At 38.1% G+C, this 26099-nt stretch overlaps 1 protein-coding gene across 1 annotated transcript in view; it reads right to left on the reverse strand.

Moving 5' to 3' along the window:
* VPS13B (vacuolar protein sorting 13 homolog B) overlaps nt 1-26099 on the reverse strand; it is a 714607-nt gene that overhangs the window by 47696 nt on the left and 640812 nt on the right. The window contains exons 44-51 of the mRNA XM_090283521.1: nt 15876-16031; nt 7203-7466; nt 6450-6533; nt 6097-6272; nt 5444-5614; nt 4888-5089; nt 3513-3701; nt 1016-1162 (exon numbers count right to left, since the gene is read on the reverse strand). Coding sequence (XP_090139647.1) covers nt 1016-1162; nt 3513-3701; nt 4888-5089; nt 5444-5614; nt 6097-6272; nt 6450-6533; nt 7203-7466; nt 15876-16031 — 1389 coding nt within the window. The remainder of the gene's footprint in view (nt 1-1015; nt 1163-3512; nt 3702-4887; nt 5090-5443; nt 5615-6096; nt 6273-6449; nt 6534-7202; nt 7467-15875; nt 16032-26099) is intronic.

Below are 26099 nucleotides of genomic sequence, written 5' to 3' on the forward strand. Positions count from 1 at the left end.
ATACTATGTAGCAGAAAGAAAGAAGGAACTCCTACCTTTTGTGACAACATGGATAGAACTAGAGAGAATTATGCTTAGTGAAATAAGCCAGGCAAAGAAAGACAAATACCATATGATACCATCTAATACAGGAAATTAATGAACAACACAAACAAACAAGCAAAATAGAACCAGAGGCAGGTAAACAAGGAGCAGACTAACAGTGACAAGGGAGGACGGGGGAGGGAGAAAAGGAGAGTAAGAAGGGGAAGGGTCTAGTCAAGGAACTAGTATAAATGACCCATGGACATGGACAATGGGCGGGGATTCACTGTGGGAGAAGAGGTAGGCGGAGTGGGGGGGGGAAGCAATGGGGGAAAAAGTGGGACAACTGTAATAGAAAAATAAAAATAAAAAGATAAAATAAAATAAAACATATGAATTGTTTACTCTGGGAAAAAAAAAAACTCCCTTCTCTCTAAATTTAACTTCATTTTAATTGTATAAATAACTGAATCAAAAACCCTTCTTGGATTTATTTTCTGCATATTCTGCCATGGAGATGTTAACATCAATGAGTTGGTACATTTTCACATTTCCTCTCGGTGGACATGGAGCTCAGTGCTCCAAATCCACGGCTCAGTTGGGGCCCAGCCTTCCGCCCACATGGCTCCGCCCTGCACTGCAGCCTGCAAGGCAGATGTTCTTTCCCTGAGACTTGGGAGCCAGTCATCAGGGGCACTTCCCTGCAGGTGGGGCTCTGGCTTAGTGCTGCTGGGAGAGTGCACTGTCGCCTGGAGAGGATGGGGCGCAGGCAGTGCTAATTAGGCTGCGTGTCAGGATGTTTTTGCTCATTAACTACCTTGGAAGCATGGACCATGACATCCATGATTTTAATTAAAGAAAAAATAAATGCATTTCTCTTTACCTAGTTTCAGTGTTAGCTTTTTATATGTTCTAGTTTAAAAAAGGTTGGTCCTATTTATTGTAACTTACCAAAACTTAAGACAAACCTATCATGTTATGAATTACCTACCTCCTTTCCAGAATGGGGCTTGGCGGCAGATAACTGTGGCTTATAAAATATTTGATACGGTGTATTATTGACTATGGTCGTCTTGTCTTCGATCTGGATGATCTGTATCCCCTGCTGAACCACGGAGGAAATGCAGAACTGACACAGCTGAAAGGCAATTAAGGAAAGAGGAAATCTGGAAATCTTGTCAACTATATAAAAATCTCTTGATTATTTTTCAAAGGCCACCTTACTTATTGGTTTTCTCAGCACAGTACCAATTTTACCTTTTGTTCCACAGTATTTAATGCATCCCTTTTCAGTTTCAAAAATGTCCTGGCCCCTATTTACTCTACACCTAGGTACTTCAGCAAACTACTTACTTCTGCTGCTACCGCGTAGTGACCCAGAAACTTGTTTTCAAGTTATTTAACCAATTCCCTCACAACATATTTATTTATAAAGCACTTATATGTAAAAAGATGCCACTCATCTTTTCCAACATGAAGAATTCAAGTAAACATTTCTCCTCTCCTTCCTCATGCACATGATAGCAGCTGGCTCACTGAATGCCTAGTATGGACCATGGGAAGTTCTGAAAACTTTAATAATACTGCTGCTACTGCTGACGATGATGAAGAAAACATAATGACTGAACCTCATCTACTGCCTTCTTGGGGTCTATCTGTTTTATGTACTTCATGCATATTAACTCACAGAACCCTCGCGACACTCAAGTGGGGCAGCTACTTTTATTTCCATTTTACATAGGAAGAAAATGGGGCTCAGAGGTTAAGTAACTTGCCCAAGTTCACAAATATAAAGCGGGTCTAACTGGGGTTGGAAACCATGCAGTCTGGTTCCATAGTGCTGCTCTTATCACTACATGTGTCATCTTATTACCTTACCATGTTATATGAGGAACGGATGCTCAGAGAAGATATTTGCTTAAGGACACCCATCTAATGGGTGCTGGGAAGTGGTATTGTCAGGACAGCAGTTCTCAATGTGTGGTCCGGGGCCTGTGGTGGGGGTGGTGTCATTGAGATCCTTTTAGGGAGTCCAAAGGTCAAAACTATTTTTATAATAATACTAAGATGCTATTTGTCTTTTTCACTCTAATTCTCTCATGAGTGTACCAGTGGAGTTTTCTAGAGGTTATATGAAGTATAATGTCATCACTTTCATGACTAATGGAATGTATGTATAGCCTTGTGTTTTAAGTTTTGTTTTGACTTCTAATTTGATAAACATCAATAGATATAACTCACATAAACAAAAGGTTTTGGGAGGCCCTCAATAATTTTAAGGGGTCCCAAGAATAAAAAGTTTGAGACTCACTGCTGAAGAATAATTATATATAAAATATATTTTCCTACAGTTCAGTCAGTCATTCACAAACATGTATTCAGCGCTTACTATGGCTATGTTGTGAGGTGCTGGAAATATTGAGTGTTTGACTGTATATCATAACATTTTTTCCAGGTTTTGATGGTAGTTCTCAACTTACAACTATTCGACTCTGGGTGATTCATGCTTACAGCTCTTTGCCATTTACACCCATGTTACAGTACTTTGGCCGGCAGAGCATAAACATGTGTTGCCCAGACAACTTTTAAGGAAATGGATACCAGCCTTGAATATTGAATAGAAACCAAATTCTTTGTATCAGAGAAATTTATTTTTTTTAAAGTCACCAAGTGACCCTAACACCAAGAGGCTCTTCAAAGATGCCTGTTAAAATCTGGCTTTTCCCCACAGAAAGGTCACTGTGACTTACACTACTCTGATGAAGTATCCCTTTTTTTTCTGATTTGGGACAGTTGAAATAATGAAGGTATTAGTAAGGACAGCATGAGACCTCTAAATGGTACAATATGATAGTGTACTTTCATACATATAGTTTAATGTGATTTGTTACTGTATTAGTCTACTTAATTGGTTTTCATAGAATTTAGAAAAAATTTATGCTGAAATGCACACATCCATACTTAATTAATAACTGATTGTGATTTTTGTATTCATATCTTTAAAAACATGGGCACCAGTCCCCTGTTTAAGAATACAATGCCCTCTTGTAACACTGGTTCTATGGGAAAACCAAGATTGATCCTCATCACTTTGCTCAGGAATCTAACCTGTGCTACAGGAGCCTTTGACCTTCCACTCAGTGCTCAGAATACTAGCAACTCTACTTCCTCCTCTACAAGAACAAAGCCAAGCACACTTTGTGGGTAGTTGTGAATAAGTTCATTCTCCCTCCCCCCATACAATGAATCAAGTGACTGCTGAGTGTTCTGAGCTAGACCAGTTACTGGATAAATTATGTGACACAGCTTGTATCACTGGTACAGGGAGAAAAACAGAGAGGTCTAAGAAATTATGGGTTTCACTCTTACAAATTGTCTAGAACAAGTAACACCAAAAAGGGATTTAAAAAGAAAAGGGTGGATTCGTTTTAAACAGGTTGAGAGGATGGCACGCTATTTCCCCTGAGCCACAGAGACTTTGATCTTACCTTCTGATGTCCTGGGAAAGCACCAAGTCTTATTTCAGCATCAACAAACCCTTCTTCGTCCAATGACACGACCTCGCTGTTACCTCCATCTTTCCACTTCGGAGATGTCAGGTTATGAACCAGTTTAATTGCTACTGACTTGTGCACAGTGTTTGTATTTGCCCAGTACATTCCAACTTGAAAAGCTTCCTGGAAAAATAATGCCTCAATTATAAAGTATTTTTCTTAACTTTGATATTTTTACCTCAATTCACAAGAATTTTTTATGTTACATAATAGGTCTATTTAGGTAAGCAAATCCCTTTAAGGTTTTTTCCTTTCTTTTCTTTTTCCTCTTTCTCTCTCTGTTTCTTTTTTATTTTTGTAATGGCAGCATACATTTTATTTTAGATCCCTCTGTTTTCTTTGATTCACGATGGAATTGATATTTATTGAAAAAGGAAAAATAACCTAAAGCCAAACTATAACTACCCTATAAATACCAAAGGCTTAAAAACTGAAGGTTTCATTTCATTTGACAAAAGAATAATACGCAACTTTAGGTCTATGTAGGTTAACATTCCAATTCCATAAGATAACATCACTTGATTATTTAAAAAATGCAATTTAATAAAGATGTTTATGAACTGAAGTTTCTCCCCCTGCCCCCCCCCCCCAAAAAAAAAGAACTCTCAAGTTGTTTCCTATTAGGAAAAGATTTTACTTAGGAGTTCCTTGTATTCGATTTTTTTTTTTTTTATAATTTATGTGCCTTTTTAAAATGAGCTGGCCTTATCAAGAAAACCCTCTTATGATGGAATATAAAATCTTCTGTGAAATTTTGTTTCATGATTAAGTTTTCCCCCATGTCAGCAATGATTCCATGTTGTTACTGACAACATTGGGTGGCATTATGATTATGGATTTTCAAGTCCACTTATTTAAAAAAAAAAGAAAAAGGTGGGGTTGAGCGGGGGAGGACCCTGACAAAAATGGTTGCTCAGAAATCCTCAGTTCTTACCATCTTACAGTTCTCTGTAAGAACCACAAAAATATCCAGGGGGTAAGTTAGCACAGAATATGGCTCTCTGTCCTTAATATATCCAGAGCAGGCCAATTCTAATGCTTGTCAAATATCCTGTACATAATGGAAACGAGAATGCAACTAGTACAGTTATCAAATTTAATGATAACTCAAACATGAATACTGCTGATGGGCAGAAAGACATCTGAAAAGTCTCTGAATAACAAAGAACATTCCATATCCCTTACATATGCAACTTCAAGGACAGTTTCCCAAAAGTGATTCATTTGGTTATGAACATAAATGCAACCTCAGAATAAAAGCTAGCTGTTGAAAGAAAAGAATTCATATTAGTAAAAAAAGTTATAGTACCTGAAAATTAGGAGGGATAATAATTTTGCCAGCAGGAACCTGTAGAACAATCTTCTCCCCTTCAAATAGCCAGAGATCCCACTTGGATTGATTGATAAGCAGGGCCCAGGGTAGGAGTTCTATCAACAAGGTTCTAACATATGGCTTCCAGACTGACAGCTTCACTCGCATTGGGCTATCCCACTGATTCAGCTGTTCATTCCTGTTCCAAATACCACATCCAAGAGACTCAGTGAAATATAATGACTTCAGTATTCATGAAATATGTTTAAGGATTCCAGACACACAGTGCTCCTGTATGACACCTCTTCATACCACAATCATTCAATGTTGAGTTTGCATCCAGGAGAAAGAAACTTTTCATGCAATTACATTCCAGATTATGAGTAAAGCAATCTACAAAATACATCTGCTAGATGATAAAAGGGCAGAATCTGACAGATACGTGCAAATATCTCCTTTTTAAAAAAACACTCTTTTTTGGTATCTAACATTTTTGTGAATGGTTATTTATTAATATTGAAACATGTGGAAAAAGATTGCTGGAGAACATTACCTGTCAGAATCTTTTTTATTATAGGGCCACATGGGTTGAAGGGGCTTTTCTGGCCCATAGAATTCATCAAGGATCTGGTTAACTGAACCTCCAGGTTGTATTTTGGTAGCTATTTGCTTAATGAGGGATGTTGAGATGGGAACAGCACAATGTGAAGGATCATCTTCTTCTCTGGGAAATGGAAAGAAAAAACAAAAATATCAGATTTCTCAGGTAGTCTACAATTTACTGAAAAAAGTCTAACTACAAATGTATTGTAATCCAATACTTTCTTGTGAAATGGGGTCAACTTTTGGTGGTCTACAGACTGATGACACAGTGGGTGACTTGGGCCCTGGCTTTTCTTCTTGTGGCCCCTCTGCCACAACCAGGCTTGGGTGAGATTTCTATTCAATTTTTCTTCCATGAGAGAAATGATGTGCCAATTAAATTCTCTGATGATTCCTCATTTATTTCTAAGCTTAATGAAAGAGGCTGTATCTTATTTAGAACTACAGATGAGAATAAGAGAACACTAGGTAGGATAATTAAAAAGTAATGTTCTCATAAGATAAGAAATACAAAAACCTCTATTCTCCCTCTCCCCCTTCAACAGTACAAGATTAATTTTATACTGAATTTCTCTTAGGAAAATATAAGGATTTTTCCAGTACCTTGCTTGAAATGTTAGGTGATGTACAAGGTCAGGTTCTATGTTTTGCAGTGGTTTTTCCTGCCCTTTTCCTGGAATAATTTGTGTTTCGCTCAATCCCAGACTCCTTTTCTCCAAATGTATGATAATGGGGTCTGGAAGATGACTCCTCATGATAAAAAGAGGGCTGAACACAATCTGTAAAAATAAAAGGACAGAAGAACCTTCATATTTGCTTTGTTGCAATATTCCAGCTGTTTGATGCTGAAACAAACTTACAATAAATCTCTTCCCCGGGTCATTCTGACCTTAATTTATTTCAGAACAGGAAAGGTCAGAGTCATATACCATATTTTAGGACTGGAAAGTACTCACCATTCGTTGTTGCACTTGAGAGTTGGGTTCCAAAGTCAAAACTGTGCACCAGACATAAATAATGGAACTGTTTGAAGATGGCACCTGCACATGAGATAGGAAAGGGTCCCATTAAATCCTAGTTTACTAATTAATCAAAATAAGGCACAGATATAATGTTGGTTTAGAGGATTAAAAAGTTTGAAGTTGTAGAAAAAAGGCATTAAAAAAAAGAAAACTAAGCAAAAACAGACTTCATTATGGCATGAAGTGAATATGCAGTGAGTTAATGGGGCCAATTCCTTCCATAAAGACGAAGGGACTTCTGTCTATGAGGAGAGACTGATAAGAGACTGAGTGGGAGAATGAGAGAGATGAGCTGTGCCTTATGGGAATGAAAGTGATGACGGCGGAGACTGAGGAAGAGATCAAAAAGTTAAAGATCCACAAGAAGATTATTAAGTGGGGAAGATGCCCCTTACTCCCCCTCCCACAGAACCCAGTGCAGCAGAATCTTTTTCAGATATAACTTGCTTCAATCTGGGAGGGGCAGCATCTTGGCTATAAGACCCATGGGATCAGATACAAACGTGCTGTCCTAGGATGGGGAGAAAACTGTGTGGGACATAATAGTCAAAGTCTCTTCGTATTATTTCAGCTCTCCCTTCTTTTTAATATATTCACTTTTAATAAAGTGTTGTATTAAATAAAGAGCATATTAAGAAATTTTTATCTTTAAAGCTGCCCTAGTCTAGACTGCACTACTTCTCATACCTGAATGACAACGCTATACTCGGGGGCCTTGGATTCCAGGCACACGTCTCTTGACCAGTCTTCATCTCCTTTGGCCTTCACACACAGCTCTGTCAGTTCACTGTTTTCTAGTATGTATGAAGGCAATTTCCGTTTGGCTGTGAGGCAGTCAAAATGTTCTCGAACCACAGCTTGTCCATCTTGACCAATATAATGCTGAACGACTTTCAGTTCTATGCTTTGAGATAAGTAACTACAGATGATCTGTCTTCCACAGATGATAATCTAAAAGACAATAAATAAATAAGGCCTCATCAATTCACATTTCATGAATTGGAAATACAAAACTGTTCAGACAGAGTAACCTGTGTTCCTTTTAAGGAAAAGAAAATGAAGTCATTAGCTTATTTAGAGAGTACGAGAAGAAAAAGAGGCTTAAAGGAGAGAGGGGATTTTGCTCTGTGGAGTTTGCAGCACTCAACGGGACACATGGGTGGGGTCCAGGCCCAGCTAGAAATACTACTGGCCCCGTGCTTGAGAGAGAAGGTGCGGCTGGAGAGAAGAGTCTTGTGAAGTAATAGCCCTGCAAATGGACACAGAAAGAAGGAAGTTTACTTGGAAAAGAGAGGAGAGGCTCGAACCCAGCAACTGACCAACACGTAAGGGGCAGCTATCTGGGTGAGAGGCCAGAAAAGGGACCGGAGAACAGGGGTGAGGGAGTGTGATCATGAATCAGGAGAGTAATGCTGTAGAAGCCACAGGGACGAGACTGACAAAGAGGTGGTGGTCACTGGTATCAAAGGATGTAGCAGAAAAAAAGAATGGGGATTGAGAAAAAGATTTCAGCTCTGGTAGCTGAGAGGATAATTGTAATCAATGTATTCCCTGGAGCTGATTTCCAAGGGTTTATTGTATTCTTATGCAATAAGAGATCTCTGCATAAATAACACAAACAATTGTTAACACAGATGCCTAATTATATTTTATTTTATTCAGGTTTTTCCTATAGTGTAGAAGAATATATCATCATAAAACACAGGTAATTATCCATTAAATCCATGGATTATCTAACTTTTCATCCAGCTAAGAGTAGGCATTAAGAAATATCTCTTTAAATTGGTTGAAATTGAAAAGACAACGCAAAATTTGTTCTTATGAAGTACTTTTAGAAAACAAATCCTTTTGTAATATGCATACTCACCACGATGGGGAAGAAAGGAGTTTCCCATTTGGATTCTCTTATCTGTAACATTTTTTTCATATTATAAAAATAGTAATAACTAACATAGATATTGTATATTTACACGTCTAAGCATGTGATGCTTATTTTTATGTGTGAAGCTGAACAGGCCGGAGGGTACACAGATACATGGTCAAACATTATTCTGGATGTGGGTGTGTCTGACATTTGAATTGGTAGGCCCAGTGAAGCAGATTGCTTCCTAATGTGAGAGGGTCTCTTTCCATTAACTGGAAGTCTGCATATAGAAGAGCCTGAGTGAGTGGAAAGCCCTCCTGCTGGACACTGATGTTTCCCCAGCCTCTGGACATGAACTGAAACATCAGCTCTTCTTAGGTCTCCAGCCTGTTGGCTTTAGGCCTTCCTGACCTCCATAATCACATTAGCCAATTTATCCGACACCTAACATATATGTATAAATATCTGTGTGTGCATATACATACCTTACTGGTTTCGATTCTTTGAAGAATGCTGACTAATAAAAGCATTTTCACAAATTCACTCTTTTTCATCTCACAGCAACCTTGTAAAATAGGTGCTACTACGACTCCTCATCTTAACAAGGAGAAAATGGAGGCACAGAGATGTTGAATAACTTGCCCAATATTACCCAGACTGGCACAGTCTGTGTTGATAATCACTCCGACAGTCTATGTTCTCATAAAATTAATACCTCCTAATTAAGAAAACTTAAGAAACTAAAAAGAGGAAAAAGGCTGCCGATCATAACGTACATGCGGCAGACCCCACTAGTTTTTCCGAACAGCAGGTTCCTCCTCCTCCTCCTCCTCCATTACTATTAAAAACCCTGATGTGGCTTAGGTCTCAAAAAAACAGTAAATTCTCATGGCCCCGGAGGCTGTATCCTAATTGCTATAAACTAATCCTGGTAATCCCTTTTGCCAAATTTTAGTTTAAGGAGTAAACATGGGACTCTGTTTTGGCTAATACTATGACAAAGAAAGACTGCTAAAAGATTCTGGGAAAGATTTTACTACTTGATAATAAGGGAAAAAAATTGAGAAGAGAAAGCTCTTCTTCTTTTCTGCCATAGAAGATGTTATGAGAGGATACATATACCCTTCTGCGGCCATGCTAAGACTGGGAAGGCAGAGCCAAGAGGATGGCAGAGAAGCAGGTGCAGCCCTGACCTGCTTACCTGACAAGCCCTGAACCTGGTGAGAAAATAAATACCAAATAGGAAGAATAATAGTATCCATCTCATTAACTTGCTATGAAGAGTACAAGAGTAATTGATATATTTTCCAGTGTCATTAAGAATATGTTATAACCATCATTTGTAATGGACTATTATTTACATAAACATGAATAACCATGTACAGACTATATTTTGAACAGTGAGGCTTAGCATTTTCTTAAAACATTTATTTTTCAGCTATTTATTCCTTTGAATTCTCTTTAAAAGGAATACCAGAGACTCCGGTCACTATAATTTCGATAATACTTATTATGATGCCACAGCATCGCCTAACTTGAGGGATACATCTGAAAGCTCAGAGGCTGTACTGATCTCCGTGCTCATTCTGGATGTGCCCCAGCCTGGCAATGGATGCACGCTGCTCTTGCTTCGGAACTTTGGGCCCCAGGAGATTTACGAGAGATTTTTGCTGTCTGTCACAGAAACCACAGGATCTCTGCAACCATCTGGGACTCCCTTTGTTTCAAGACAGAGATCTTCTTGGTGGGGTTTTATAGTTTCATTTTCAACTAAAAAGCCTGTTAAATAGGCTTTCAAATTTGATAAAAAGAAAATCTTTAAAAGTGGCCAGGAGGGAAGGCTACTTAGATGAAGGGAAATCCAAAGTGGCCACTGGTCGGTGACGCTCCCACGGCTGCTCCCACGCAGAGTTTGGGGAGAGCCACGTCTGCTTTTTCTCAAAGTGGCAACACTTACAATGCCTTTATTTGAAAAATTACAGTCAGAATTTCAAGATTAATTTATCAGTCGAAGACAGCTTCTTAATTTTTTTTAAATGCAGGGTTTCTCCTCTTTAGTACACATTTCCAGGTTTCACACTAATTCCCCTCTTTCCCCAAAGCCACAAAGATGTGTACTGAAGATTTCCACATATGATTTTACTTAGCAGGTTTCAGAACTCTTATTAGATCAGTGCCAAGAAGAATAGCGATATTAAAGAGTAACTCCAGAGCGCCAGATGCACTGGAAAATGATATCTTAACCATGATTAAAAGTGCATGTATAAAGATACAAATATGTATACACACATACATATGTATATTTAAGTTTTTAGAGTGGTAAAGTTTTCCTCAATCACGGGGAGGGAAGCATGGAAGCAAATACGTGTACACGAGAAGTTGTATACTGTACAAAGTTCCTGAGAATTTTTCATTCAGTTGCGGAAATGAGAGAGGAGTATAGGGAAGGCAGGGCACAGATAACCAGTCATTACTCAAACGATCTTTAGTCAATTTTTCGACACAGAGGGACAGAGTAATGTGATTAAGGTAGATCAGGGCGCTACATACACTCATCCCCCCAAACGGGGCCTTGGTAATTAGGCAGTTGCGGTTTATTGCAAATTCCCAGGCCCGGTGGTGGTGGGGGTGCGTGCGGGAGGGGGGTGGTGGTAGAAGAAAAGAAGCCAAGATAGGAGGGAGATGGGAATCCATGAAGGTCTTCTGGAAGCTGGGTTCCTATCTTCCTTCCTAACCTGGCTAACGGAGGAAATCCTGTGTCTCTGATATATGATACTTTAGAACTAATCTGAATGTTAATCTACCCTGACAATAAAATATTAACTGCAACTGAAAAAGACATTGTGAATTTTTGCTTCTGTGTGTATGTGGAGGGGGAAGGGATAAAGGAAGAGAGGGAGGGAGGGCGGGAACGACAAAGAGGGGAGAGAAAATGAGGGGCTACAAAACAGTGACTAGAGAGGTATTTCACAACGTCGGTACACACAGCAGTGTGTTTGAAGTTGGCCTGGTGATCTGCTTAACCTTTCAGTATTACCCAGGTTCAGCATAAACGATACTCATTTGCTTCATGGTAGGTTAAATAAATTCTGTTTCTGTGTTCTACTTTTCACTGCCCTGCTAAAATTTAAAAATGGCCCTAATATAGAACTCAATCTCATTTGACTGCAAGAAATGCTAATATTCAAAATATAGATTAAGTGTGTATGTGCCCTCATGACAGTGGGAATGTAAAATGGACTTCCCAGTTCCTTCCTTAGGGAGATGGTGACACTTCCTTTTGCAAAGGTACATGCAACGTTGAGGGGTGTTATGCTCCATATTGCTCTCCAAAAGTCCTTCCTGTCTGGTTAAATGCTACTTTTGTTTTAAAGATTATTTCTTATAAACAGGGTAGAAACAAACGAAAGTGTGAGAGACAGTCCCCACAGAAAATCATTACTGACATTCAATGGTACAAATAACATTTGGAAAAATTCTGAATTGTGATTTGGCACAAGATGTCTTAAAATATGTAATTTAAAAAAAAAATAATTAAAATATGCATATTTGACATTAACAGAGAAAATGATTAAAATCCTTTAAACTTGCAATGTATGAATATTATTTTTGTTAGTCTTCATTTGAGTCCCTTTTTATATTAAGATTTAAAAAAAATGCCAATGGTTTGAAAAATGCAGAAAATCAAAAGAAGTTTAGGGACAAATATATATTCAGTTTTATTTAAAGAATTAGTGTAATGGGGGAAAACTGAGACAACTATAATAGAAAAACAATAAAAATAAATTAAAAAAAATAAATAAAGAATTAGTGTAGTCCTAACAAGAATCTGGTAAGACAAAACAAGGAATTTTGGTTAAAAAATAAAATATATCTTTCTAGTTTGGGAATATGCATCAACTACCACAAAAACATTCATACCCTTTGCTCAAGTAATTAAATTTTATAGCAAATTATATTAGGGAGAGACTCAGAAACTTGGATATCTATTTGTACCAAAAGATACTTATTTAAGGATTATAGTGACAAATTGAAAATTACCTAAAAACTCAACAACAAGAGAATGTCTAAGTGTGTTTCAATGTATCAATTGGTAAATTATTATGCAACCATTCAAAGGAAATTTTCAGGAATTTTGGATAACATGAGAAGTGAAAAAAACAAGTTGAAAAATTATTACAATCAGATCTCAAGTTGTTTAAAAATATCTGCACAGAAAAAAGAAAAGAAAAAAAAGGAAAGAAAAATACACCAAAGTAATAACAGTATTTATCTTTGGATGGTAGAATTATGGTTAATTTTTATTTTTTTCATTCGACTTTTCTGTGTTTTCAGAAATATTTTATAATCGTTAACATAAGAATAACAAGAGTGAACTAATATTTATTGGGTGCTTTCTTTTACAAAAGGAATATAAACAATGAAGAGATTAAGAAATTTGCCACCCTGGCCAGTGTGGCTCAGTTGTTTGGAGTGTTGTCCTATGACCAGAAGGTGGTGTGTTCAATCCTCTGGCCAGGCATGTATGGGAGGCAATCAATTAATGTGTCTTTCTCTCCCCTCCTCCCTCTCTAAAAACCAACGAAAAAATGTTCTTCAGTGAGGATTAAAAAAAAAAAATTATAAAACAAAGGAATTTGCCTACGGTCATATAGGTAATAAGTAGTAGTTCTGGGAAATCTTTTACAATAATAATAAAAAAAAAAGGTGGGTAACATTTGTGAGAGTTTTTTTAAAAATGTATTTTTCATGACCAACTTTTTTGACTTACGGTATTCTACTATAATGTGTCATATCTGCTTTGGAACATTATATGTGTTAATTTATCCCTGAAATTTAGTATCATTTCTTGAAAATATGTAACATCTATGAAAGAATGAGGCACTATTATAGTAAAACAAGTCCAATGGGTGCTATTCCTGCTGAGGAATATTGCATTATTGTACTCATAATGAAAGTTTATTGGGTTATGACAGTGCATGTTGTAAGCACTTCACATGAACAAACTCATTAAATCCTCACACTAACTTCTTGAGGAAGGCACACTTACTATCTCTAACTTACAGATGAGGAAAGTGACTCACAAAGGTTAAATAACTTACTGAGAATCACACAGCTAGCAAGGGCATACAGCCAACTGCCTATGACCTTACCCACCAGAACACATTGTGGAAACCATTTCTTCATGGAAGAACCCTGTCATTCCACTAACTGGTCAATGGTCTAGCAACAACATGCAGAAGAGTTGAACAAACTGGGAAAGTTTAGACCTGAGCTGTGGTAGTCAAAGTGTGGCCTCGGGACCCAAAGCCTCACCTGAAAACGTGTTAGAAATACAAATGGTCACGTCACACCCAAGACCTACTGAATCTAGAAGTGTGACCCAGAAACCTATGTTTTAACAAGCCGCCCAGAGGACTGTGATATACTCTTAACATTGAGAACCACCTGCCTAGAGAGAAGGAAACTAAGGGAAAACATTCTAGCTTCCCTTATATTTTTATAGGGTTGTAATACAGAGGGGAGTCCTTACAACAAGTTGTTGTGTGAATGTTCTGCCCATCTCACAAGTTCTGAGGAATGGTAAAAACTGGCTAAATGGTGATTTTGACTCAAAATTAGGAAAAAAAACTTCATTAACAGCTGGAAGTATGAGCAATGGAATGGCTGCTGTGTGAGGGAATGAGCCTCTCATTATCTGGAGTTTTCTTTCTTTTTTTTTTAAAGATAATTTATTTACTTATTTGTGAAGAAAGGGGAAAGGAGAGAGGGAGAGAAATATTACTGTGTGGTTGCCTTTCACTCGTGGCCCCAACTGGGGACCTGATGTGCAACCTAGTCATGTGCCCTGACTGGGAATCGAACCAGCGACACTTGGCTCGCAGGCCGATGCTCAATCCATTGAGCCACAACAGCCAGGGCTTGGAGTTTTCATACAGATGCTGAATGACCATTTCCCAGGCATACTGATGAATGAGAAGGTGAACAAGGTGTTCTTGGAAGACTGTGAGTGTCAGAATCAGAAAACCAGTCTGCATTAATTAGGTAGATACCTGCTGGGAGCACATCCACATAAGAGAGTTCTGAGGGCAGATGGGAGTCTGTGGCACTTCTTGTTCTTAGGACTTTCCAGGTCAAAGCTCACACTAGTTAGGCTGGTCCCCTTCACTGTCTACTTGAAAGGCCTTCCCTTATTCCAAATCCTACATGTTTTCCAAAGTGCAGCTAAAGTCATATTCTCTTAGTGAAACCTCTAAACTACCTTCATACTATGAGTTGCCTATGTTGTTAGGTAAATATGAATTTGTAATTTAAGAGCGAAGACTTTTGTCATGTACTTCGTGTCTTTCATTTTACCCAGTTCCATTGTGGTCAATCTGCTGATTGGGAAGACTATTCCATGCTTCTCTTCTGAGACCCCTCTGTTATAGTTCTCATTTTACTTCTGTTGCCCACAATAATGAGAACATGCCATCCAGCTCCCTGCTTAGGTGCGGACAAGAACATATACAGTATGGGCCCTACTGTTCACTTCACCGGTGGCTTCCTACTTACCTCCTGGCACAGAGCAGTGGAGTAGCCACTGCTGCTCCACACGGAAGGCTCCCCTTTCCCTTTTTCAGGGCCTGAGTGCTGTTCTATCATGTCCTCAGCTCACATGGCTCTGGATGGACTGTTACAATCCAGATGCAGATGTATATGTTAAAACTCTTATGACAAATCCAGTTATTATGTGTGCAGTGAAGCCAGTTTTCAGATTTTAATACTTCCTTTTTTTCTTTCTACTCTTGTCATATGCTCTGTGCTTGAAAAACATCTTTTAAAAACCACATTTTCACATCTTAAGAATACAAAAAAAGTGTCAGATACTTTTTTTCCCTTTGCAGTCATAGAACTTCAAAAACAGCCAAAAGGAAGTTTTATAAAATACGTAAAAATATGTGCTGAGAGCTGAGGTTTTATATGCCAAGAGTTAGACTGCAGCGCATTTTTACTGCAGAGAATATGGACTCTGAGGGAAAGGAGGCTGGCTGGAGACCCAGGTCTGCTCTGTTGCAGGAGACCGTCACAACACTCTGCCGCAGAGGATGCCTCCACCTATGGGAACCAACTCTGAGAGGGTTACCCAGAGTCCCCTGCACCCCTTGCTTCTTTTCCTTCTCAACAAAGGCCTTTTGGCCATTTCACAGCTCATTAGCACCTCCTCCAGAAGGTAGGTGGTGACAGGAAGAAGAGGTGAAACTAAAATCAGTAAATTTTACTGCTCGTTAGCAGCTCTTGTAAAAGGCTGGGACAAGGGGTCTGAAACCATCACCATCATCATCAGGATCATCAACAAGCACTTACTAAGTGCTCAGGTGCAGGGCTCTAGTAGGTACAACAAGGCATGCCACTGTGATTCTTTTTATTGTTATTTTCATTTCTTTAAGTTTCTCTTCTATTAAGTACATGAAATAATGAAGAGGTGTCTGGGCTGTGAATGCAAAGGAACGTACCTGCTTTTGCACTCCGCTGAGCTGCTGAACCTTGATGATGAGTGAAGCAGTTCGACCTTTGTACTGAATAGTTCTAATGAAAGTCCCGGCATGGTCCACGCTGAAGGGCTCTGACCAACGCCAATTGCCCCAACCTTCTATACAGATGTGTAACAGCTGGAGGGAAAAACAATAATCGTCATAATGCCAAAAGTGCCAACAAAAATCTCGTCCTAAAATGAACGTCTCCGTGCTGGGAAACCTTCCTATTTGTAATATTTAGCATCTGTTTTCTTTCTAACCTGCATTATTCATCCACTTCCAGCTTATTCAACCAGGCTAAGAATAGCAAATATGCCACATAGAGTCAATGTGGTTTTCCAGATCACATCTTAAACCTTCTTAAAAATAATTGTCCTATCAAATGGTAAAAGGCCTGTTGAACATTTGAGAAATAAGCATTTCATTCATCTGGAGGACAAAAAGGTTGAAATATGAGATCAAAGAACCTTGGTCTTGGCTGATAGTTCATCCCTTCTTATGGCTAGACAGTAATTAAAGCTAAATTTGGTTTGTGGCATTATTTTTGACCCAAATTGCCATTCTTCTTCTTCTTCTTTTTTTTTTTGATGAAGAACAAAAGAGCAATTTGATGATACAGTTCATTTAATATACTCTCCTTATGAGAGTATATATATCAAATCAGAAACACCTTCAACTTTTTGAATGTATAGAAAATGTCTTTGTTCTATTTTTCTAGTATGTATTGATTGTAACTTTTACCAGTTGACTCTCCTGATTCCCATCCATATTTATTCATATAGTGCTGCCACTTCTGGTAATATTAGATTTCTTTCATGGTCATCGAATGTTTTCCATTTCCACTCTTACCCACAAAATGCAACTAAGAAAATCAATTTAACTGATCAAGTATTCCACAGCAACATAATAATTACTGTTTCTTTAGGATACATGCTTATATGACAATAAAGAATGTTCTATATGATTACTAAATATAAGGAGATAAAACTGACATTTTAGGAAAAACATTTACATGCTATATAAACTTAATATTTTCTCTCCTATCACATATAAATTTTTAAAAGATCTAACCAAAGGCTAATCACATGAAACATTTTCTCAATTAACAGATAAATAAAACTTTGAAAACATTCTGCAAGAGCTATCATACCTGGTCTTTAAAATAACTACATTAAGGATTTGCATGGGAATTGACATAACAATAAAAGTCTTCTGATAAAAAGATTATTTTTCAGTTGTAGCTTTAGGAGGAGCCCTTGTAAAGTACATAAAAAGTTTCCCAAGGTCATTAGTCATCACAATATGATTTTTTTAGTCCTCATCTGAGGATACGTATATTAAGCAGGGAGAGAGAGAGAGAAGAAAATATCCATTGGTTGTCTCCTATAAGCACCCCGACCAGGGATCAAACCTACAACCTCCTGGTGTACAGGATGATGTTCCAACTAACTGAGCCACCTAGCCAGGGCACAATACGATTTTTGGTGGAGAATTAAGAGAGAGCTTTCTTTGGTTTGTTTTTATATATCTTAATATTAAAAAAAAAAAAACTTCTAATATGGCCTCACTCCAGTTCTTCATCCACACAACTGCCGGTCATCAAAATGCTACCTGCCACTCAGAAGACTTCTAAAACAAGAAGGCTAACAGCAAAAACAACAACAAAAATACAAAACAACTCACCCAAAAAACAAAACAAAACAACAAAAAACATTCTAGACAGCAAATACTTTGAGGGAAAATTTGGTCGTATATACACTCTAACATAAAAGTACCAAAGTATCTTTGATGTTTAAATATTAGTTACAGGAAAAAAAAAAAAAGAAACACAATAGTGGTGTTTGGAACCATTTCAGTTTTATAGCAGCAGCTGGGAGTACAGCCCCAGCTCACAGAGAGCTAAAGAAACAAGAAAGTTATTTTCTTTGGAGAGACTAGTAGCTAGAAATGACAAAAAAAAAAAAAAAAAGGATTAAGGTACACAAGGTCAGGCTCAGCTACATTGTTTTTGAAAATTTCATAGCTTCTAAAGAAATTTTAACATACACCACATAATTTTAATTGAGCAGTGTTCCCATTTGTATACGAGCTCAGTTTTAGGTAGCTATTCACTCTGTGTACACAGCTTTTAATGACTGGATGTCGCTGAGGAGTAGGCTGTCAGGTTTCACTTGGCAGCTATTTGTTCCCAAAATGTTGGCACGAATATTTTCTTTGAATTACACAAGTTCAGATACATTTGGATTTAGTTCACACAGAAAAGTTAAGTAGGAGAAAAATATAACACTTCTCTCCACATGCATCGCCAGCAGAATGTTTGTAATGTTTGGCCTACTGTTAAAAAGCATCTAAATATCATTGGCAATTAGATGTATATAATTTATTAGGAGAGCAATTACATTCCTAAGAGAGGAAATCTACAAAAAGGAATTCAGGAGTCATGCTTTCTTTAGTCCTCCTTCCTATGGTGGAATTGATTGGGGCACTAGGCAGATACCCTCGGATACCAAGTGAGAAGAAACTATAAAATCAGGCGTAAGAATTTGAAATGTGTTAGACTACCTAATCCTAATGAGATTTCCTTCTATCATTTATCCAATATATTTTTGTTACTCAAGTACTAGAAGGAAGGCAATATACTAGGCACTGTGGATGACAAAAGAAGGAAGAGCTCAAGGAAGAGCTTAAGAAGCTTAAGATCATATAGGGAAAGTAAGGGACATACAAACAACCAGTAAGACGTCAGAGTACACAACGATACAGGAGTCTAGAGAAGGGAGGGCTTCTAGGCTGATGTGATTAGAAGATTTCAGCTTGTGAAGATGAGCATCCATTTCTGGGCCAAAGGGACAATCTGGCATGTGAAAGTCAGAAGCATACTTGGGGTAAAGTTAGTTAGAGGAAAGGGAACATGAAGAAAGGAGGGAAGACAGTCAGACAGACAGAGCTAGATTGCGGCCAGCACTAATTTACTACGTTAAGGAACTGGTGCCTTTTCCAGGAATTAAGTGCGTCGCCACTGAAGCCTTCCGTATAGGTGAGGTGGGAGTGGAGTGTGAGGCAGGACAACTGCAATAGTCAGGATGAGAGGCACTGCGGTCCAGAAACACGGGAGAGGGAAAGCAGGGGGCTCATCAAGGAATCACTATCCCTTTCCCCTGGAGCCCAAGGCATTTTTATGTTTTCTTATCAATTTGGAAATTTTCTTTCCCCTCTCTTCTATTAAATTTCCCTCACTGACTCATTTCCCCTGCCATCTTTTCTATTCAGGCTTTTCTTTCTCTTTGGCCTACTTAGCTCGTGTATGATATTTTCCATTGGGAAAAAAAATAAAATAGGAACTACTCTTATTTGAACTTTTCAATGGAAACTGAAACTAAGCAATAAGGCAGGTTGTACAGTGACCACACTCATTGGAAGGTCCCAAGGGCCTACATTTTCATTTTTTTCCAGCAGACCCCCTGCCCCCTCCCCTAACCTTGCCCCCACTGCTGTGCTGGCAGGGAGACTAGATTTGTAGTTTTTCCACTGAAGACCTCAAAAGGGTGTATATACAGCTTTCCACTCTTTTTTTTTTCCCCAACACAAAATAAAACTTAAAACTGAATTACTGATCAGGGGACTGGGGACCAGCTCTCAGGACCACCCACAGTCATGTCCAAAGGGAGAATTCCTGTATTGATAGGTTAGAGAGGAAAGAAAAACAAGATAAAATCTATGAAATATAGGAAAACAGGGCATACCGAGAAAGAGAAAGGAGATAGTTAAAAAGATTTAAAAATTATATCTTAACTATGCATGAAGAAACTTGATACCTTTCTGTGAAGTTTATTTCATTATTTAATGTTAAATTGTTATCAAGGTTATTTCTAGCTAATAATTAAAAAATAAAAATTTGTCTTCAGATTCATTTATTTTTTTTGCATTTTATAACAATGTGCTATACAGCAATACATAATGTTCTAAAAAAGAAATTGAAAATCTAAAGAACTTCAAAACTTTTCCCAATCCATTGTATTTTTTGTAAAAATTTTAGAAGTTCTAAAAAATTAACATGTAATCCAGGAGACATGAACTACTGAATATATTGTATATTTTAATATACTTATTACATATATATGTATGCATTTTAATATATATTAAAGCTTAGGTACCATATTTATTTTTTAAACTTTGAACTTATGTCTATATCCCTAGAGCTTAGTGTACTGTATTGAATAAATAAATAAATTAGGAAATAATAACCCAAAGTAATGTTCAAACAATTTAATAATGATCTTTACATATAAAATAATATCATAAAATGAATATCACACCAAACTATTTAGAAAAGATTCCTACTTGGAATGAACTTTAACAAGAGATAGGCCTTACATGGATAATGATACTAGATTAAACTAAAAATCAAGGTAATCCCTCTGATCCATAATTCAGATACTATAGTATTTAGATTAAAACATAAAGTAGATCCCAAATGATATACTAGGTGAGCATCATGAGTGAAAATTAAGTTAAAATATTAAATTTTTTGTCTATCTAAAATAATATCTGGAAAGCTACATATTAAATTCAACAGGTTAAAGTAAGACTGCATATTTGAAATGTGTAAGTTAAAACAGACTGTGTATGTCACACCAACAAATTAACATAAAACTAAAATGAATTATGTTGCTCATTATTGTTTTCTCAAGGCAGCTGAATTTTAGGATATTTAGAGTACTGGAAATAATGCTAAGAAAGAGGTAGAAAAATTTCGAGATAATGGCTGATGTTTGGTGTCACCCTGATTCAGTACTGGAACTCTGAGGATCCTGTATTATTTTATATCTATAGAACACAATGTCACACCTAAAAGGATGATCCAGTGAAAATAAATCAAACGGAATTATTTTCTAGTGGACAACTTGGGCTACTCTTGGGCGTTGTATTTTGGAAGAAAAAGAAGAAAGAGAAAGAAAGCTTTCCAAATCAACCTTTCAGGAGATGATACAAGGGAGGCTTCACTGTCATTCCGTGCCGGGTGGTTTCCTCTTCCACAAGATGAGTGCTTGTAGGTTTTCCCTCAAGACTGCTTGAATTCGACAAAGGCCACAACACTATGCAATCAGCATAAATCAGTCTCTTACAAAAGAGGGAAACCTAGCACAATCACAAAATGTTGGCTAGAATGAAAATTGTAGCTGGAGAGTAATCCTTGTATGACAAATCTTAGTTTCAGATTCTCATTGGTTTATCAATTCTATATGGGAATTTATCCTAACATAGTAACTATAGATACATTCAAAGACTTATCTAGATGTATGTTTATTTCAGCATTCTTTTAATAATGAAAATCTGACATTAATAGGAAATTGATCAAATAAAATATAGTAAAATCAATATTAGCTATCCTTTATTAGATACGCACTAGGCGCCAAGCACTGGAGGCTTTTAATATCTTTATTTCTTAAAACAATCTTTTTTTAATGTTTTATTGATTATGCTGTTACAGTTGTCCCAACTTCTTTTTCCTCTGCTCTCCTCCACCCAGTGACCCCTCTCCCTCCAGCTGTCACCCCCCCCTTAGTCCATACCCATTGGTTGTGCATATAGTTCTTCTCAACATCTTCCTGTCTACTCCACTCCCTCCTACCATACTTCTTATTTCCTGCATCGTCTCCCTCCCTTTCCCCTCTTGCCTCTCCCTGCTGACCTCCCCCCTATATGTTCCCCACACCTATAATTCTTTTCCTACTCTCGTTGCCTACTTAGTTTGCCTTTATTTCAATTTCCTAGCTTCTGTTGTTGGTTGTTGTGATACAGTTTTCATTTTAATGTTCATAGTTTTGATCCTCCTTCTTCTAAACAAGTCCCTTTAACATCTCATGTAACAGTGGTTTGGATCTAATGAACTCCTTCAGTTTTACTTTGTCCTGGAAACACTTTCTCTGTCCTTCTATTCTGAATGACAGCTTCGCTGGATAGAGTAATTGTGGCTGTAGGTTTTTGATTTTCATTACTTTGAATATTTCTTGCCAGTCCCTTCTTGCCTTCAGAGTCTCCTTTGAGAAATCAGCTGACAGTCTAATTGGGCCCCTTTGTACATAATTCTCTTCTTCTCTCTTGCTGCTTTTAAGATTCTCTCTTTATCTTTAATTTTTGAGATTCTGATTATAATGTGTCTTGGTATGGTTCTCCCTGGGTCCAGTTTATTTGGAACTCTCTATGCTTCCTGGACCTGTAAGTCTATTTCCTTCCCCAAGTTAGAGAAGTTCTGCTTCATTATTTTTTTCACATGATTTCTGAATTTCTAGTTCTTCTTCTTCACCTTCTGGCAATTCTGTAATTCGGATGTCGCTCTCTTATAGTTGTCCCAGAGGTTTCTGAGCTTCTCCTCATTTTCCTCACTTTTTGTTTCCTCTTTCTGCACTGGTTGACTGCTCCTTCCCTATGTTCTGATTTGTTGATTTGATCCCTGGTTTTCCTTCCCTCACCACTTGTTTCATATGTGTTTTCATTCATTTGAGCAGGACTAGCCTTCTTTCCTTCTCCGTCTTAAGTCCTGCTGTTATTTCTGTAAGCTCTCTTATAACTATAGTTCTGAACTGAGCCTCAGAAAGGTTATCTATGTGTTCGTCCGTTAATTCATGTATTTGCTTTCTGGTCAGCTGTATGATTGGGATCTCTTATCATTTAACCCTGCCATCCTGGCAGTTTTTTGCTTCCTGGGGGGCGGGGGGGCTGTCACACCTCTTACACTATAGGGGGCAGAGCCCCGTGCACTCATCACTACCAGGCGACCCTTCTCACCACACTGTGGTGCTTTGTGTGGGGGCGGGGATCCAAGATGGATTCCTGCAGTTTTCTCTCTGCTGAGAGACTGAGAGCCACCCGCTTCTGTCCCCACACCCTCTGGGCCTCACAGTCCTAGGCAATGGGGGTCTGCCTTCCCTGGCGTTGGAATCGTAAGCTGACAGGTTTGGTCTGCAGCTGGGGGTGCTCCCAGGCGCTTCTCGTCTCCCCTTAAATATGGGTGTCTGTGCTTATTGTAGTCTCGCTGCTGGTCGCCACTGCTGCTGCCACAGACAGCACAGCTTGACCTCTCTGCCCCAGCTTCGCCCCTCCTACCCGTCCAGACGAGCACCACTTGTTTATAACTTCATACGTTGGACTTCCAGGTAGCTTTATTTTCTGGAACTTCTGGTTATTGCTGGTTTTGCGGTAGTTGTATTCCTTCTTAGTTGTGACGGGAGACTGAGCATGTCAGTCTAGGCCTCCATCTTGGCCGGAAGTCCTCTTAAAACAATCTTATAAGGTAGATGCTTTTGTTTAGCCTTACAGATGAAAAAACAAACTGTGAGACAGAAAGGTTGAGTGAACCGCCCAAGGCCTCAGTGTTGGGGAGGGCGAGGTATAGGCTTGCTCAGAGTCTCTATTCTTAACCATGCTTCCACTGTAGATTCCTCTCAAGCCACTGAAAAGAAATCACAGCTATCAACAGGCTAATTGAAAAGGAGCACATTACAAAAGCATAAGTGAAGTATGCATCCCATTTTTGTAAAGTAAACAAAAAGTATATATGCCTGTTTTTAAGAGAGAAGATGGCTAGAAATACACCTGAATTCTAACAGTGCCAACTTGTGTTGGGGTTATGTGTTTTAAATTTCCTTTTTTTTGTGTGTGCTTCTATGTCATTTCCAAATTTCATATTATAAATATGTATTATTTTGCAATCAGATAAAATTAATGTTATTAAAATGAAAATGGTCTAATAGGAAGCACACAGAGCTGCATTTCCAATAAAAAGATGTATTTCTCTTTTAAAAACTCAGCCTTCTACATGAAGCCTCCCCATGTGCCCCACTGGTGTCACAGCTGTCCCATTGGCAGCCCTGGCACGTTGCCAAGAGGGCGGCCTGATCCTCAGTTCACCTCTGGAGCCTCCAAAGCTCCTCACACAGGCCCTGGCTTGCTATATTACTTATTTACATGATTCTTGGAGCAGTTTCTTCCCTGGGGCAATAGTTTGTTTTCCAGTTTAGAAGACATTTTTAGGATCTCTATCTATTGCATGTTTACCATAAGCCAGTTAATGGTGCCACACATTGTGAACATAGAGATGAATGAGACACATTACTGGCACTGAAAATTTTCACAATATAGTGAGAGAAACAGATATTTAACAAGAAAAATTATACCGCAACATTTTATGCGAGGAAGGAAAAAATTGTAGGACTCCAGAGGTTATTCTGCTTGGGGAACTTAAAAGATTGACCAGAGGCATACAGTATTCTCTCACTTATCGCAGGTATTATGTTCTAGACCACCCTCCACCCCCCGCGGTAGGTGAAAATTTGCGAAGGAACCTTACATTTGTTTTAGCATTTATATATATTTTAAGGCTTTATAAACCCTTCCACACACTTATAAACCACTCCCAGTCCCTTATTAACCTTTCCCACTCCCTTATTAACCTTTTTCACATGTTTATAAACACTACTTATGTTCTTAAACATATTCTACACTCTTAAACCTATGTAACTTTAACAACATACGTATACAGTACCGCAAAATCCCACAATATAGCAAAAAATCGGCGATAAATAATTAAATATAATATTTTTAAAAATCCCGCAATACAGTGAGGCTGAGATAAGTGAACTGTGATATAGAGAGGGACTACTGTATTTTAGTTTCCCAAATAACATGAAAAAAGACACACTGAAAAAAGAGTAAAAGACATATGTGACTGATATTTCTGATAGACAAAAGCAGGCAACAACCTAACTTGGAGGGGTTCTTTCTGTACAAACTCCCTGACTGAAGCCTTAAAGACACTGAAACAAAGCCACTGACAGGTGTCGGAATGTTGGAAATAGTGCTCTTCACTGCCTCCCTGGTCTGTGTCTGCTGAAAGATAGCATCTCCCGGGAAACAAAAGACCATTCCCTTTTGTATTTAAGTGGTGATCACAAGATGAAGATAAAGTCAGGAAAAACACACAACAAAAACAGTAGCTGTGAATGAAGGAAATTGTAGATTTTCAGGAATGTTGACAATTCAGGGTATCAGAGAAGCATGAAAGAAAGTGGACGCCTTTCCCTCTGTACAATTGAGAAGTATTAGGAAACGCCAGCTAGAAAATGGGAAATGCAATAGGAATTGACTTTATCATCTTGCCCTGTAGCTGGAGACACGAGAATAAAAATTTCACCATTCCTCAACTGATATAGTATAACCAAGGGCTATCCATTTAATGTAATCATTAATAAACAGCAAAAACAAAATGAGAAGCAGCCAGAGATCTATGAAAAAATACTAGAAAGCAAAGAGAATAGCACACTCTGTCCCCCCCAAAAAGAATAAAGAAGAGACTAGTTAATGTAAGCACCCTATTGCAGAACTGAAGGAAAAAACACCAGGAAAGTTTTGGGTTTTCTCTAAAGTATGCAAAGTTACACGATTTCTATAAAACTGTAGAAAAACACTGAGAGGAAAGAGTAGTTTGGTATAAATGGAAAACAGACTAAGTTAAAAAAAAAAACCCCACCAAATGATATAAAAAAGAATTAAGTAAGAAACAGATACAAGGAAACTAAAACTGCATTCGCAGAATAACAATCCATTGTACAGTGATCAAAGTAGAGCAAGTATGGATAAGTACTAAGAAAAAAACTTGAAAACACAATTATGCAGAGCAAAAAGACAAACAGATGAGGAAATATAAGAGAAAATGTCATAGGTATGAAAGAAAGGCAACATACACATAATTAATATAAAAAAGAAATAATGCTATTGATATGTCTTCATAGCTTTAAAATAGTGCACATGTGTCATTTCATTGTAAACTTTATGATAAATCATTTGAATTTCTATGGGTAAATAGAATGTCAAATACCCCCTGGCTGGTTTGGCTCAGTGGATTGAGCGTCGGCCTGCGAGCTAAGTGTCGCTGGTTCGATCTTCCAGTCAGGGCACATCAGAGAAGGAAAACTCTGACTCCAAAAAACCTCCGCTGCCTTGCGGCATACCTCTTCAGGGGAAAGGCTAAGGGAGTAAACCCCGACAGAAAATCCAGAGCCGGAGTCCCTAAGGCGGTTTGACGTTGTAGTCAACACCGGCAACTCCTGCGGCGCACCTGAAGCCAAGCTGTATTGACTCCGTCTTTCCCTTGGATCCTTCAGCTGCGAAGAGAGGGGGGGTCTGCTGCATGGGCAACAGCAG

This window comes from Furipterus horrens, unplaced genomic scaffold, assembly GCF_987537825.1.
Source record: "Furipterus horrens unplaced genomic scaffold, mFurHor1.1.pri manual_scaffold_7, whole genome shotgun sequence".
NCBI classification, from domain to species: Eukaryota; Metazoa; Chordata; class Mammalia; order Chiroptera; family Furipteridae; genus Furipterus; species Furipterus horrens.